Source organism: Chenopodium quinoa, unplaced genomic scaffold, assembly GCF_001683475.1.
Source record: "Chenopodium quinoa cultivar QQ74 unplaced genomic scaffold, ASM168347v1, whole genome shotgun sequence".
NCBI lineage: Eukaryota > Viridiplantae > Streptophyta > Magnoliopsida > Caryophyllales > Amaranthaceae > Chenopodium > Chenopodium quinoa.
In genome coordinates, this window is record NW_018743122.1 from 1,332,615 (window position 1) to 1,346,380 (window position 13,766).

At 44.9% G+C, this 13,766-nt stretch overlaps 1 protein-coding gene across 1 annotated transcript; it reads right to left on the minus strand.

The window, feature by feature from the left end:
- Window positions 1–1,398: 1,398 nt before the first annotated feature.
- On the minus strand, window positions 1,399–3,412 carry LOC110731998. Its single transcript, XM_021911916.1, has 3 exons — window positions 3,290–3,412; window positions 2,542–2,604; window positions 1,399–1,920 (listed from the first exon to the last, which is right to left on the minus strand). The coding sequence occupies exons 1-3, from the start codon at window positions 3,410–3,412 to the stop codon at window positions 1,399–1,401; spliced, it is 708 nt and encodes a 235-aa protein (XP_021767608.1).
- Window positions 3,413–13,766: the final 10,354 nt, after the last annotated feature.

Genomic DNA, 13,766 nt, shown 5'->3' on the forward strand with positions numbered 1-13,766 from the left:
GATATGTGGTAACCAAGTAGTTTTTGTTGCTATCTTTGGGGTGTATAGCCGCCAAAGATTATATTTCTCTGTGTTTCTATTGCACATTTTATCTTTTGTTGCTGGACCTGTCCAGCTTGGCTTAACTTTATATTTTTCCAACTATGTTCGCTGAGTGTTTCCTTGTCTTGGTGGACGAGGGCTCAGTGTTGCATATGTTGTAATTAACTTGCTGGATGTTTACTCTGCGTTAATGGGCAGGGGTTCAGCTTTGTAACTATGATGATTTATCTTGCTGAATGCTTCTGTCATTTTACCTGCTGATTATTTCATAGTCTGCGTATTTTTCTGGAATCGCTGCTGGGCCAAGGTGTAGTAGTACCTAAACCTTAGCACATCAGTCTCTTTGTTGTATTCGGTGAAACGTCGTAGGTTGGGCTTCACTGATTTCCTGATTTGGTTGCTGAGGACTCTTTTGCTCTCCTTCTCCCTGTTGTGCTTAGCAGGAGCTCTGGTGAGCTTTGCTCTTCCTGTCCTGTTTGCTTTGGATGCTTGTGCACTATGTACTCTACTTGATTTTTGTAGAGACTGGTTTGCATGCTGATTAGTTTATTCGATTGCGCGTTATTTAATCTGCCCTGCTAAAACTTATTTGTGTCGATTAGCTTTTTTACCTGCTCCCTTTATGTCATTCAGCTTGTTTTGCTGTGACTTATTTCTGTTGTTCAGCTTGTTTATGTTGTGACTTGTTTATGTCGTTCAACTTGTTTATGCTGTGACTTGTCATTTTATGCCTACTTACTTCTTTTCATAAGGGCTTATTGTATGTCTGTCTCCTCCTTTCCTCTCCCCCTCAAAGAGGTGGGCTAAGTGGGACTAAGAGAACCTTAGTGTTGCCCACGTAGCTTATCTTCTTCGTTTCCCCTTTTCTCTCCTGCTCAAGCTGAACGTGCCAGGCCTCCCCCTCAAGCGTCCCCGAGGTGGTCCCCTATTTTGCTTTGAGCAGGTGAAGTGAGGTTTTAGGGAGGGATGCTTTAACTTGTCGTTTTAACGGTACTTTGCCATTTTGTGCTAGAGTGTTTCTTGCCTATAACATTTTTTAATTATTCTTGTTTGACTTCTGCATGTTAGCATATGATGCTGGGGCATAACATATTAAACAGATTTACGCAACATACTCCTCACGCAGAGGCTTGTATTTCATTGAATAAAAATGGCTCAAATGCCTTAATTAACATAACATGAACTAAATAAAGGTTTATCAAACTTGAAACAACTATATTTGTTTTTTCAGGCTATTTAAACAAAATATTTCTTTAACACATCAGCATTGAAACTGTTTCTTAAGATCTGACCTTCTTGATCTACAAGGAGGAATGCTCCTGGTCCAACCTGCTCGTGAATGATGAATGGGCCTTCCTATTTCGCTGACAACTTTCCATGCTGATTTCCTCTTCCCACTGCTGTTGTCCTTCTGAGGACTAAATCTCCGGGCAGGAGCTCTATATGCTTGACCCTCTTGTTGAAAGCTTTTGAAATCCTGCTCTTCTGTGCTACCAGCTTGAGAGCTGCTTTTAGCCTTACTTCTGGCAGGAAATCTAGCTCTTCTAGCATGCGCTTTTCGTTTCCTTGTTGCTTATAATGTTGTATCCTTAGGCTGGGAATTTGCACTTCCACTGGGACGACTGCATCAGCCCCATAGGCCAGGGTGAAAGGGCTTTTACCAGTGGACTCCTTCTTAGTGGTTCTGTTTGCCCACGAGACCTCTGGGACTAGGTCTGCCCATAGGTATTTATATTCCTCCAGCTTCCTTTGCAAGGATGTTAGGATCAACTTGTTTGCTGCTTTTGCCTGGCCATTACTTTGCGGATGGCAGACTGAGGCACTTGCATACTTGGTGCCCATGTCCTCCAGGTAGTCCTTGATGGTGTTACAGTCAAACTGACATCCATAATCAAAGACTATGCACTATGGCACACCGAATCTTGTGATGATGTTTTTCCATATGAATGTCCTTACTTGGACTGCCTTTATGTACTTAGTGGGTTCAACTTCTATCCACTTTGTAAAGTAATCTACTGCCACGATGAGATACTTCCTGCCCTCTGACCTAGTGGTGAAGGGTCCCAATATGTCCATTCCCCACTGAGCAAACGGGATCGGGCTGAGGATTGGAGTTAGATCATTTGCTGGTTGGTTTATAACCGGTGAATACTTTTGACACTTGTCGCATTTTTTTACATATGCTAGCGCGTCTCGCGAGAGAGTTGGCTAGTATGCCCCCGTGCTGAGGACTTCTACTCCCAATGCCTTTCCACCAATGTGGTTAGCGCATATTCCCGAGTGGGCTTCTTCCATAATGCCTTCCTGCTCCCACTCTAGGATGCATCTTAGTAGTGGTTTTGAGAAGCCTTTCTTGTTGAGCTCCCCATTCATCACCACATACCAACTGGCGTCCTTCTACACCTTCTTAGCTTGTACTTCGTCATCGGGCAGCGAGCCATGAACTTTGTATGCCAGAATGTCTAAAAACCAAGCCCTCTGCTGTCCAATGCAGTTTACCTGCTCCTTTTCGGTAATACTGCTTTCCTCTAGGACTTCAACCATCACTGTCCTTGTGAGGCTCTGTAATGTGGAATTAGCTAACTTAGATAAAGCGTCAGCCTGGGAATTTCCTGCTCAGGGAACTAAGTCTATCTGAAAGTGGACTATCTGAGCTGCCAGCTCCTTTACGTTAGTTACATATTTCAGCATGGCGACTTCTCTAATCTCGTACGCTCCCTACAATTGGCTGGCGACGAGCTGAGAATCAGTTTGCAAATGTACTTTGCGGGCTCCCGCTGCGATGTTCATACGCATGCCTGCCAGCGCTGCTTCGTACTCTACTTCGTTGTTTGATGCTTTGAACTTGAATTTTATGGCGTACTCGAATACATTTCCCTCATGAGGATGTTAGTATGACTCCTGCTCCACTTCCCGTTTGGGCTGAGGATCCATCTACTTCCACCTTCCAGACCCCAATATCATCCTCTTTCTCCTCATAGGAGGATTCCACTATGAAGTCCGCTAAGGCTTGTGCCTTGATGGCTGCCCTAGGTTTGACCTCGAATTCGTACTCAGAAAGTTCAATTGCCCACTTTAGGAGTCTGCCTGATGCATCTATTTTCTGTAATGCTTTTTCCAATGGGTGATTTGTGAGGATTTGTATTACATGCGCGTCAAAATATGGTTTTAGTTTCCTTGCTGTGGTGACCACTGCAAAGGCCAGCTTCTCTACCAATGGGTACCTTTGTTATGCCTTAGTCAGTACATGGCTCACGAAGTAGATTGGCCTCTGCTGCTTTTGTCTTTCCACCAGCAGAACGACTGTGATGGTCTGTTTTGACGCAGAGATGTACAGTTGCAACTTTTCCCTCAGCTCCGGGCTGATCATTGTTGGGAGCTTAGTCAGATGCTCCTTAATACCCTCAAAGGCTTCTTTTTCTTTGGCTCCCCCACTTAAATTCTCTGTTCCCTTTCAGTAGCTGATAGAACGGCAGAGCCTTATACGCTGACTTGCTGATGAACCTAGTCAGCGCGGCCATTCTGCCCGTCAACCGCATGATATCCTTAATGCACTTAGGCTCAGGCAGGCTTAGGACTGCTTCGACCTTTTCTGGATTTGCGTCTACCCCCTTCTCGCTGATCAGAAAACCCAAGAACTTTCCTGAGCTCACTCTAAAGACACATTTCTTCAGGTTGAGTTTGATTTTATACTTGTTCAGGGTGGCAAATGTTTCTTCCAGATCCATGATATGCCCTGCCTGTGTGACGCTCTTAACAATTGAGTCGTCAACGTATAAATCAACATTTCTGCCCTTCTGGTGTAGGAATACCCTATCCATTGCCTTCTAAAAGGTTTCCCCAGCATTCTTCAGCCCGAAGGGCAAAGCTATGTAATTGTACACTCCCCATCCGGTGATGAATGCGGTTTTCTGCCGGTCTGGTTCATACAGGCTGATCTGATGGTACCCTGAGAAGGCGTCCATGAAGCTTAGCGAGGCGTGCCCCTGGTTGAGTTTACCAGCTGATCGATCCGTGGCCGTGGGTAATAGTTTTTTGGGCATGCCTTATTGAGATATGTGAAATCAACACACATTCTCCACTGGCCATTTGCTTTCTTCACCATGACCACGTTGGCTAACCACTCTGGGTAATCACAAGGTTCAATGAATCCTGCCTCCAAGAGTTTCTCCAACTCCTCCTGGATTTCTTGATTTTTCTCCGTGGAGAAGCTTCGCTTTTTCTGCCTAACTGGCTTAATATCCTCCTTCACATTCAGCCTGTGTACCATGACTACAGGGTCAATTCCGGGCATCTCATTTGCGGAAAATGCGAAAATATCCTTGTTCTTCCTCAGCAACTCTACGAGGTGTACCCCTACTCCTGGATCAATGACTTTCCCAATTTTCACCGTTCTCGAGGGGTCACCTTCTGTGAGCTTGACTATGAAATGCTCCCCTTTGGGAAGTGGTCTAGCCATCTCCTCTTTTGCAGGCTCGAAGTTTTCCATTGCTAACTTCTGTTTATCCTTTTCCGTGTAATGTTCTTCAAGCTTCCTTTTCCTTGACTTCCTCTCAGCCTGCTTAGGGGGCCTACTCTCTGAGCCAGGCTGCTGTCTGGTTTTTGCGGGCTGCTTTAGGGCAATTATGTAACATTGTTGAGCCATCTTCTGATTTCCCCTGAGCTTTGCTGACCGTCCCTCATTAGTTGTGTAGGTCATGGCAAGGTGATAGGTGGATACCACTCCGCCTATGTTGTGGATGAGTGGTCTTCCCATGATCACATTGTAGGGTGAAGGAGAGTTTATCACAAGGAATTCTACTCAAACATCACGCCTTCTTGATCTTTCACCCACCCGGACTAAGAGTTCGATTATGCCCTCCGGGGTTAGCCCTGATCCATTAAACCCGGTGACTTCGTAACTCACCATCTTCAAATCCTTCTTGTCCAACTTCAACTCGTTGAACGCGCTGATGTATATGATGTTGGTCGAGCTGCCTCCATCTATCAATATCCTATCCACTTCCCAGTTTTCAATTCTCATTGTCACTACCAGTGGATCATCATGAGGGTAAATTATGCCCTCCTGGTCATACTCGTCAAATGTGGCTCGTGGCTACGGGGGAAGAGGTTGCCATCTACGCTTCTCATTATCGTTTATCTGATGTATCATCGCCCGCAGGTCAGCCCGTGCTCTGTTTACTGTTCCTCCATGCACTAGACCCCCACTGATCACATATACCCTGCCTTCTGGCTTGCCATCTTTGTCTCTGTCTCCAGCGGGACCCCTATGACCTCCTCTACGGTAAGCGCGGCCTTTTCTATCCTCATCCTTCCTTCTAGGAGGGTCATCGCGCTGCTTAAACTGATTCAGGTACCCTCTCCTGACTAAATCTTCTATGTTATCCTTCAAGTGTGTGCATTCCTCAGTGGTGTGGCCATGGTCTCTATGGAAGTCACACCACTTGCTGGTATCACGGTTTCTATTAACCATCCTTGGGGGTCTTTGCCACTTATCATCAGCTTTATTCACGCTGAATATATGAGACCTTGAGTGGGTTAGTGGGGTATATTGGTCGAACCTCCAAGGCCTTGGCCCCCTCTTCGGGTCTGACCTTCTCATCCCCACTGCTCTGTCCGCTTCTCTGCGACTTTGCTCGGCTGGTCAGCCCTGGATGTGTTCTCTGCCCGGGTGACCTCTGCCCGCTTAACTGAGTCACCTGGTGCCTTCCTACTCAGCATTGCTCTGTCAGTCTCGTCTACTTTGATGAACTCGTGCGCTTTACCTAGCGCTTCAGCAAGTGTTTTGAGGCTTTTACGCCCCATATACGCTCTGAATGGTGAGCCTGGTAGTAAGCCACTCTGCATTGCTAGTAGTGCTACATATTTGGGATGGTTGTTGCCTCTTTGTTGAATCTGGTGATAAACTCCCTCAGGGGCTCGTCTTTCCCTTGAACTAATGACATCAGCTCGGTTGTCATTTTAATTCAGTCTACCGGGGTTATGAAATGCTCCATGCACATTCTCTTTAGCTGGTTATACGAGTATACGAAACATTTGGGAATAGCTCCATACCACTCCGCTGCCAGCCCCTCTAGGGTCGGCAAGAACGCCCTACACCAGACTGAGTCCGTCATAGTATTACACCAGACTGAGTCCGTCATAGTATAAAGTACCATGTGGTTCTCAAAAGCTGATATGTGAGTTTAGGGTGTTGTGGTTCTGTTGTATTTGCAGCTCGGCATCTTTATCTTCTCCATTGGTTCTTCTAGAATCTCCCGGTAAAATAGGGAATCATCTGGAACGACCTGGATTCGCGCTCGCTTGTCTCTCTCTGGGCTAGGTCCCCGCTCTGAGGCTAGCGACCTGCTACGGGGGACCCGCTTCTCCGGGCTGACCTGAGCCGGAGTTATTTCCTCCACGCTCCATTCTTGATTCAGATTACGAGCTTCCAACTCCAATACCCTCTTCCTTAGCTGAATGAGCTCCTTTTGCTCAAGGGTGAGGGCTGAGGAAGCCGGCTTCTTTGCTGCGGGCTCTGCAGTTGCCGTTGTCGGTGACGGATTCGCCCCCTTACCCATATTGGTAAGGACCGCCGTCATTGTTGTCAGCTGCTCCTTACTGCACTTAGAGAGGTTCTGCAAGATGGCTGGCATATTTACGGGCTGCGGTTTCTAGGTTACAGGTGCTGAAACAATGACCTCATTGTTCGCGCCTGTTAACGACATTCCGTATTTGAAAATGGAATTGGATCTTGCTGGATCGACTGGTTTCGACGTCGCTTTAGCTACAACAGATGTCGATCCAATGGGGTTGGATTTCTAAGAGATGGTCGATTTGGGATTTCCGGTGGATCCTTTTGGATCGAGGGTTACTGAGGGTGTTTTTTGTGGTGTTTGGTTGATCTCATTAGCTTTTGACATGGGTGTCGGTACAGTTTCTTCTCCGACCATGGTGTTTAGTTAACTAGTCCCTAGCTCAGTTGGTGAATCTCAGGTTAGATGATCCTTCCCCTCCTTCTAGCGCCAATTGTTCCAGGTATAAATCCAAGGGTTCTGCTTGATGAGCTGGGTCCCGTCAACAACCTACACAAGGCAGTACACGTAAACTGCCCTTGGGGTGGCTCGAGGAACCTCCCTCCGAAGCTTAAGTTAGAGAGTGTTTAGAGAGAGAAAGTGTAATTAGAGAGATGTAGAAAGTATAATAACTTGAGTGTCTAACCTCTTTTCCGTTGTACTTTACCCTCTATTTATAGGCGTACCATCTCCTTCGTGGAGAGTTCAGCCTGGTCAGCCCTGCGGGCTGACTCCACCGGGCTGATGAGCCCTCCTTAATTGCTTTCTCGGCAGTGAGTGCGCGCCCTGGGGGCTGGGCGATAGTTCAGCGGCAGATATCCTATATAGACATGTTTGACCTTCTAATGTTCCCTTAGCTCCCTGTCCTAAGCAAGAGCTCCATTATTGTAATAATAGAGGGCTATTGGACCCTTGATGGAGGGTATAACATCAAGTTCACCAGCAAACTTATGAATCCAAACTGCCTCCTTCAGCAGCTGCCAAGTATTTGACTTCAATTGTAGAATATGCAGTTGTGCTTTGTTTAGAACTCTTCCAACTAAACGCTCCTCCAGTTAGAAAGAATACGTATCCTAAATGTGATTTGAAATCGTCTCTGTCTGTTTAGAAGCTTGCGTCGGTGTAACCCTCAATAACTAAATCATATGGGCCACCATATACCAACAATTTATCCTTGTTCCTTTTCATGTACTTTAGGTTATTCTTGGCCGCAGTCCAATACGCCTCTTCTATGTCTGAGTGGTATCTGCTCGTAGCACTCAAGGCATACGATACATTTGGCCTAGTACATATCATGGCATACATGATTGATCCAATAAGCGAAGCATATGGAATTTGATTCATCCTTTCTCGCTCATCAGGTGTCTTTGGACACTGCTTCTTACTTAGGGTTATGTAACGTGACATGGGTAGGTGACCACTCTTGGACTCCTCCATGTTGAATCGTGCCAATACCTTATCAATGTAAGTACTTTGGCTCAATCCAATCATCCTTTCAGATCTATCCATGTAGGAAATATTTCAAGCCATCCCACACTTGAGCCTCACTTTGATCATACACTTAAGCAAGGTGGCGTCCAAAGGGAAGGAAGCTAGAGTAAAAAAGTCGCTAACAAGTTTTAGGAACTTGTATACCATTCACAGGGTGAAGGTTACACCCCTTAACGATCTAGGAGATCGTTTACTCTAATAGGTCGGGAACCATGACTGGAAGTTTGGGGATGAAGGTACAAATCCAACCTAAAAGAGATTAAACTTGCCGTAATAATAGGCATCTACTTTATTCTTCTCGTATTCATGTGCGAAATCTGACTAACATACAATCATTAGTGTTTAGGGTAAAAATACCCTAGACATGTGGACCAATGAGAGGAGGCCACGTGTCAAGTTCAGGATGGTCCAAGTGGCCCACTAGCCTCTTGACACGTGTCCTGATAAGTCTATTTTATATATATATTTATTCCCCGTCCCACGGTCATATTTGTGCTTATTTGAGCTCTACGGAGCTATTTTTATTACTAATATATGTTTTCTAGTGTTTTTGTAGAGTTGGTATTATTTTGTAGGAATTTACATATTTTTAGCATTTTTCCGAGCTTATTAAACCACTACGAAAATATTAGAGTCGGATCGTATTTTATGGCCGAGTATTTTAAGCCCAAGACCGAGTCTAAGCATTGAAGCTCACCTCGTAACTCTAGCTGACCGGGCCCGATCGGATGAATGAGATGCAAGCATGTTGTAAAGTCAGTTTATTGAGTTTAAGGCCTATTATTATTACATAAGCTATTTGGGCGGACATCTTCAGCATTGGGCTTGCAATTTTATTGGGCTTCTTCGCTGACCTTGGTTTACGGCTTTTAACGACCTTAGCTCCAATTTCACACAGTTGTAGGATTAGGAGTTTTAATAGGCTTAGATGTTTGACTTTATGTTAAATTCTTTTTCTACTCCTATATATATGGAAGTAGTACGTAGGTTTTGGGGGGGGGGGGGGGAATTTTATTAGTTTTGTTTTTAGTCTGTTAATTTCCTTTCTTAGTTTAGTTTTAGTTTTATTAATTTGTTATTAGTTTTAGTTTAGTTTTTTTTTTTTCTCTCTCTAACTTTTCTCCCTCTCTCCTTTTAATTAAAACTCTTAATCTTATTTTCTCTCTTGTTTCTCTCTCTACAACTCTTTGTTTAATCTCAGTTATTTATTTTATTCCTTTAATCATGTCTTATTTTATTGCTTTGATTTGTCTAGTTTTTAATATGTGCGAGTAGTTTTATTTCTAGGGTTTATGGGGATCCATAAATAATATGAAGGGGTAAATTATTGTTGTTGATTATCAATACTAGATTAATTTCCTATTGATTGATTTAATGCTCTGTGACTAGATTAGGCCTATCTTTTAGGCATGAGTTTGACAATATTGATTCAAGATTCGAGAGATGAGAATTAATGTTTAGGTCTAGTTTTAATAGGCAAGTTAATTTATAAATGGTTAAGTCAAGATTCGAGAGATGAGATTTAATACCGGTAAATTAGTTGTGTGATTGTAATACGTAGCGAGAGCCCTTTACTATCTGGTTAATTGATGCATTGATGATTGACTATTATTGATTATTGGTATTGCATGATAATTTCTTATTGGATTGTTTTAATGTTTTACAATTGCGGCTTGTAAAAGTATAGCAATATTAAATTGATGAATCGAGCAAATGTTAATTTGATATTAAAGGCTATTTTCAATAAGAACTTAGATCTAGTAAATTGCGAGAGCCTGTTAGATCTATGTTGATTAATAAATTGCGAGGGCCTGTTAATCATGTTATTTATGCCATGTCAATAGTTGATTACTATGTTTTACCCTGGAGTATTATTTATTGGTGAACCTATGCCCTAGATCCTTTTGTATATTATTTTCTCCCTATTCCTCTTCTTTGTAGTTTAGTTTCATACTCAAGCATAAATATTGGTTACTTAGATAATTTAGATTATAATAATTAATTAGGAGTAAAAAGACTTGTTTCCCTCTGGAGATCGACCCTACTTCCCTATCTACTTTAGTTAGAGGATTTAGGTATTTACTTTTGATTAGGGGATACGACTTTACCTTGTCATGTCCCCTTCAGATAAGTTTTCGAAATGGCGGCCTACAAGGGCCCAAATCCCAAGAAGCGCCGTAATTAGGCGCAGCCCACCAAAACTTAGGTCAAATGACCTAGATAGGGGCACTCCTACCAATGACCCTATAAATAGGGAGATATTTCCCCATTTTGGGGACAGATACAATCATTTATTACACCCACTTTCTCTCTCATAAGAGAAACACCTGAGCTTGGAATCCAAGCATATCCCCACCTAAATTTCCGTACTCTTATTCTCTTTCAAGTTACTAACTTGATCGTCGGAGGCGGAGCTCCACCATCCGGAGTCTCCGTTGTTTTTGCAGGTACAACTCAGCCGGACCAATCTTTGTGACGTAACTCTCCCAAGGGACAAAAACACCCAAAACATTTGGCACCGTCTATGGGGAGAGTACCTCAAGGATGGTTCAAGAGTCTGTACCGCATCCTGAGCGTCAGTTAGACGAACTGGAAGTCTTTACCGACCAAGAGGATGATGATCCTCAGGTTGAAACTTATATAGCCATTGATGGCTCTTTAATAACCAAGCGCATCCGGCCCAGAGATACTCTGGAGCTAGGTGCCAGTCAGGCGGGTACAAATCAACCCCCTGGGCAGCCGGAAGGGGAAACCCATACGGCCAGTGGATCAGCTCTTGTCACTCGAGACGAACTCATAAAATTCATGACTAGTTTAAAGGGTGAAATTAAAGATCTGATCACGAAGAGACGGGCTGGCCCAAGCAGGGGTCAATCGGCAAGAAAGACTCCTCTAGAGAAGGGGAAGTCAGTCAGAGATCGGCAGCCAACTCCTCATCCAAAGGAGAAGGTAGCCGGGACCATTGATTGGTCCAAGATTCTTCTGCCTCTAAGGAATACCAGCAATCCCCGCCGGACTGAACAGCCGGTGGGAAACAAAAAATCAACTCTTAACGCTCGGGAGATCATCACCCGCAAGAGAAATCAGCAGCTGTCTGAGTCAGCCTCTACATCAAGCTTTCCAGACAGCTTCAAGAATACATCTGCAGGGAATGTGTCTTCCTTGAACGAGAGCCATACAGGCGGTAATACCATCCATTCTGGCCCTCAGATGATTGTGAATGCACCATATGTACCACCTCTGTTCTACGGTCCGTATTCTCCTCATTTCATGCAGCCGACCCTCTTCGGAGGTCAGGCGGCATACAACAACGTCCAGCCAATAGACTGGCAGCTTTGTCTGCTTCGCCTGGGTGAACAACCTTCTGCGTTCACCCAAGAAATAACCGAGGCGGCACAACTGGCCAAGGTTAAAAATGTGTTGGTAGGTACCTATGACGGAACCTCCAACCCGGAAGATCACCTAATGGCTTACACTAACCTCATGTATTTACAGGGGTTGGATGATGCCACTTGGTGTTGATGCTTTCCGGCTACATTGAAGGGCATAGCCCAACAATGGTTTGGCAACTTGCCAACCAGATCCATCGATAGTTTCAGGAAGCTTGCTTTCCTATTTGCTTCCAACTTCCCAATGAACATCCCTGCGAAGAAAACAAGTCTTGACTTGAGCACCATTAAGCAAGGAGAGTGAGAAGGATTGCGCTCCTATGTCTGGCGGTTCAATTTGATAAGAATTCAGATTCAAGGATTGTCTGATGAGGGAGCTTTTATAGACTTTTTTAAGGGTATGAGAGACGGGTCGACCTTTAAGTTCGACCTAGTCAGAAAAGGGGATTTTACTTTACAGGCGGCCCTGAGGGAGGCGAAAAGCTATATTCAAGCAACCGACCTCTGCTCGCCTGGTAACCAGTCGGAAGCCAAGAAGTCTGACAGGCAGAAAGACAACCGGCCTGCTCAGCCGGCCAAGAAAAAAGAAGAGAGCAAAAAGAGAAAAGAAGTCTGGGTGGTTAGTGATTTTGACCAGCCGTCCTAGAAGAAAAAGAAAGAATTTAAACCATACGTTCCTAGGTACGAGTTTAACAAGGACTGCAACTCCATCCTCATGGAGATCAAGGACCGGCTGTCTCTAGAGAAGCCGAATCCAATGAAAAGTTCCATTCAATCAAGGAACAAAAATAAATTCTGCCAATACCATAAGGAAGTTGGCCATGACACCAACGACTACTCCAGCCTTCAACGGGCGTTGGAATGTCTGGCTGACAAGGGGATGTTAAAGTCCTACATTTCTAAGTCCAAAGGGACTAATAAGAAGAACTCGGGGCAGTCATCTAAGACACCCCTACCTGCTAGTAGTTCGGACACTGATAAGGAGTCGGTCTACACCATAGCAGGCAGGTTCTCATGCGGTGGCCCTACCATCCGAGGCACCAAGAGCCATCTTCAAAAGATGGACAATGATGATGATGATGATAAGGCAAAAGGAAGCACCAAGAGCCATCACTAAGAAGGATAGAGGCACCGTCCGTCGTCCGCATGACGATCCGGTTGTCATTGAATGCAAGGTCGCCAACCAGCTGGTTAGACGAATCCTTATTGACACCAGCAGCACGTCGGACATCATCAGTCTCCGGTGCATGCATCCGGTTCCCCACCCCTTGGTTGGCTTTGGGGGTGGGATGGTTTACCTACTCGGTAGGATTGACTTACCAATCCGGCTGGGTGAAAAAGGAAAAGAATGACACCTGGTCGTCAAATTCTTGGTCGTTAAGGAACTGACCGCCTGTAAAATTATCCTAGGCCGGCCAACCCTCAACGAAGCCAAGGCTGTAATCATCCCTTCCCTCATGCTCATCAAGTATGAGAGGGATGATGGCTCTGTTGGTTCCTTGATTGGGGATCAAAAGACGGCTCGGGAGTGCTACCTCTCATCCGTCAAGGATACTGTGGCCCAGGCGGCCAAGGGAAGGAACCAATAGACCTTGACAATGTCAAGGATGCCGCCCCAGCCCCACCAGCAGCCGAGAAGAAAAGAAAAGCCCCTCTGTTGGTGGAGGTGAAGAAAGAGAAAAAATAGCAATCAATGACCGGGGAACGGTAAGATGAGCTCCGTCCCCAGCCAGCTGGAGAACATATTGATATACCTTTGGACGACAGCCATCCAGAGCGTACTGTTAAGGTTGGGACGGCTGCTTATGTTAAGCTGGGTGCAGACCTGCACCTATTGCTGAAATAATTCTAAGACATTTTTGCCTTTGAAGTGGAAGAGATGCCAGGTGTCAGCCCGAATCTTGCTGTCCACAAACTCGCCGTGGATCCAAAAAAGAAGCCAATCCGGCAAAAGAAAAGAAATCATGACGAGAAAAGAAGTCAGGCGGCAGCTGCCGAAATAAAAAAGCACAAGGCATGTCCCAAGGATAGTTATCCGCTTCCAAAGATCGACAGTCTGGTCGATTCAACAGTCGGGCATGCCTTGATGAGTCTCATGGATGTCTACTCCGGCTTCCATATGATACCCCTGTGGAAAAAAGATCAAGAGAAGACGACCTTCGTCACTTATCAGAGGTTATTCTGTTACACTGTGATGCCGTTTGGCTTGAAAAATGCGCCGGCTACATTCCAACGGATGATTAATACGGTCTTCATTAATCAAATTAGGAGGAATGTGGAGGCGTATATT

Coding starts and splice junctions, on each gene's coding strand:
- LOC110731998 (XM_021911916.1), bottom strand. CDS start 3,412: ATGATCAGCCCGGAGCTGAGGGAAAAGTTGCAACTGTACATCTCTGCG. Junction 2,605..3,289: donor CAATCTACTTCGTGAGCCAT/GTACTGACTAAG, acceptor TCCACATTACAG/AGCCTCACAAGGACAGTGAT. Junction 1,921..2,541: donor GTATTACCGAAAAGGAGCAG/GTAAACTGCATT, acceptor TATGGATGTCAG/TTTGACTGTAACACCATCAA.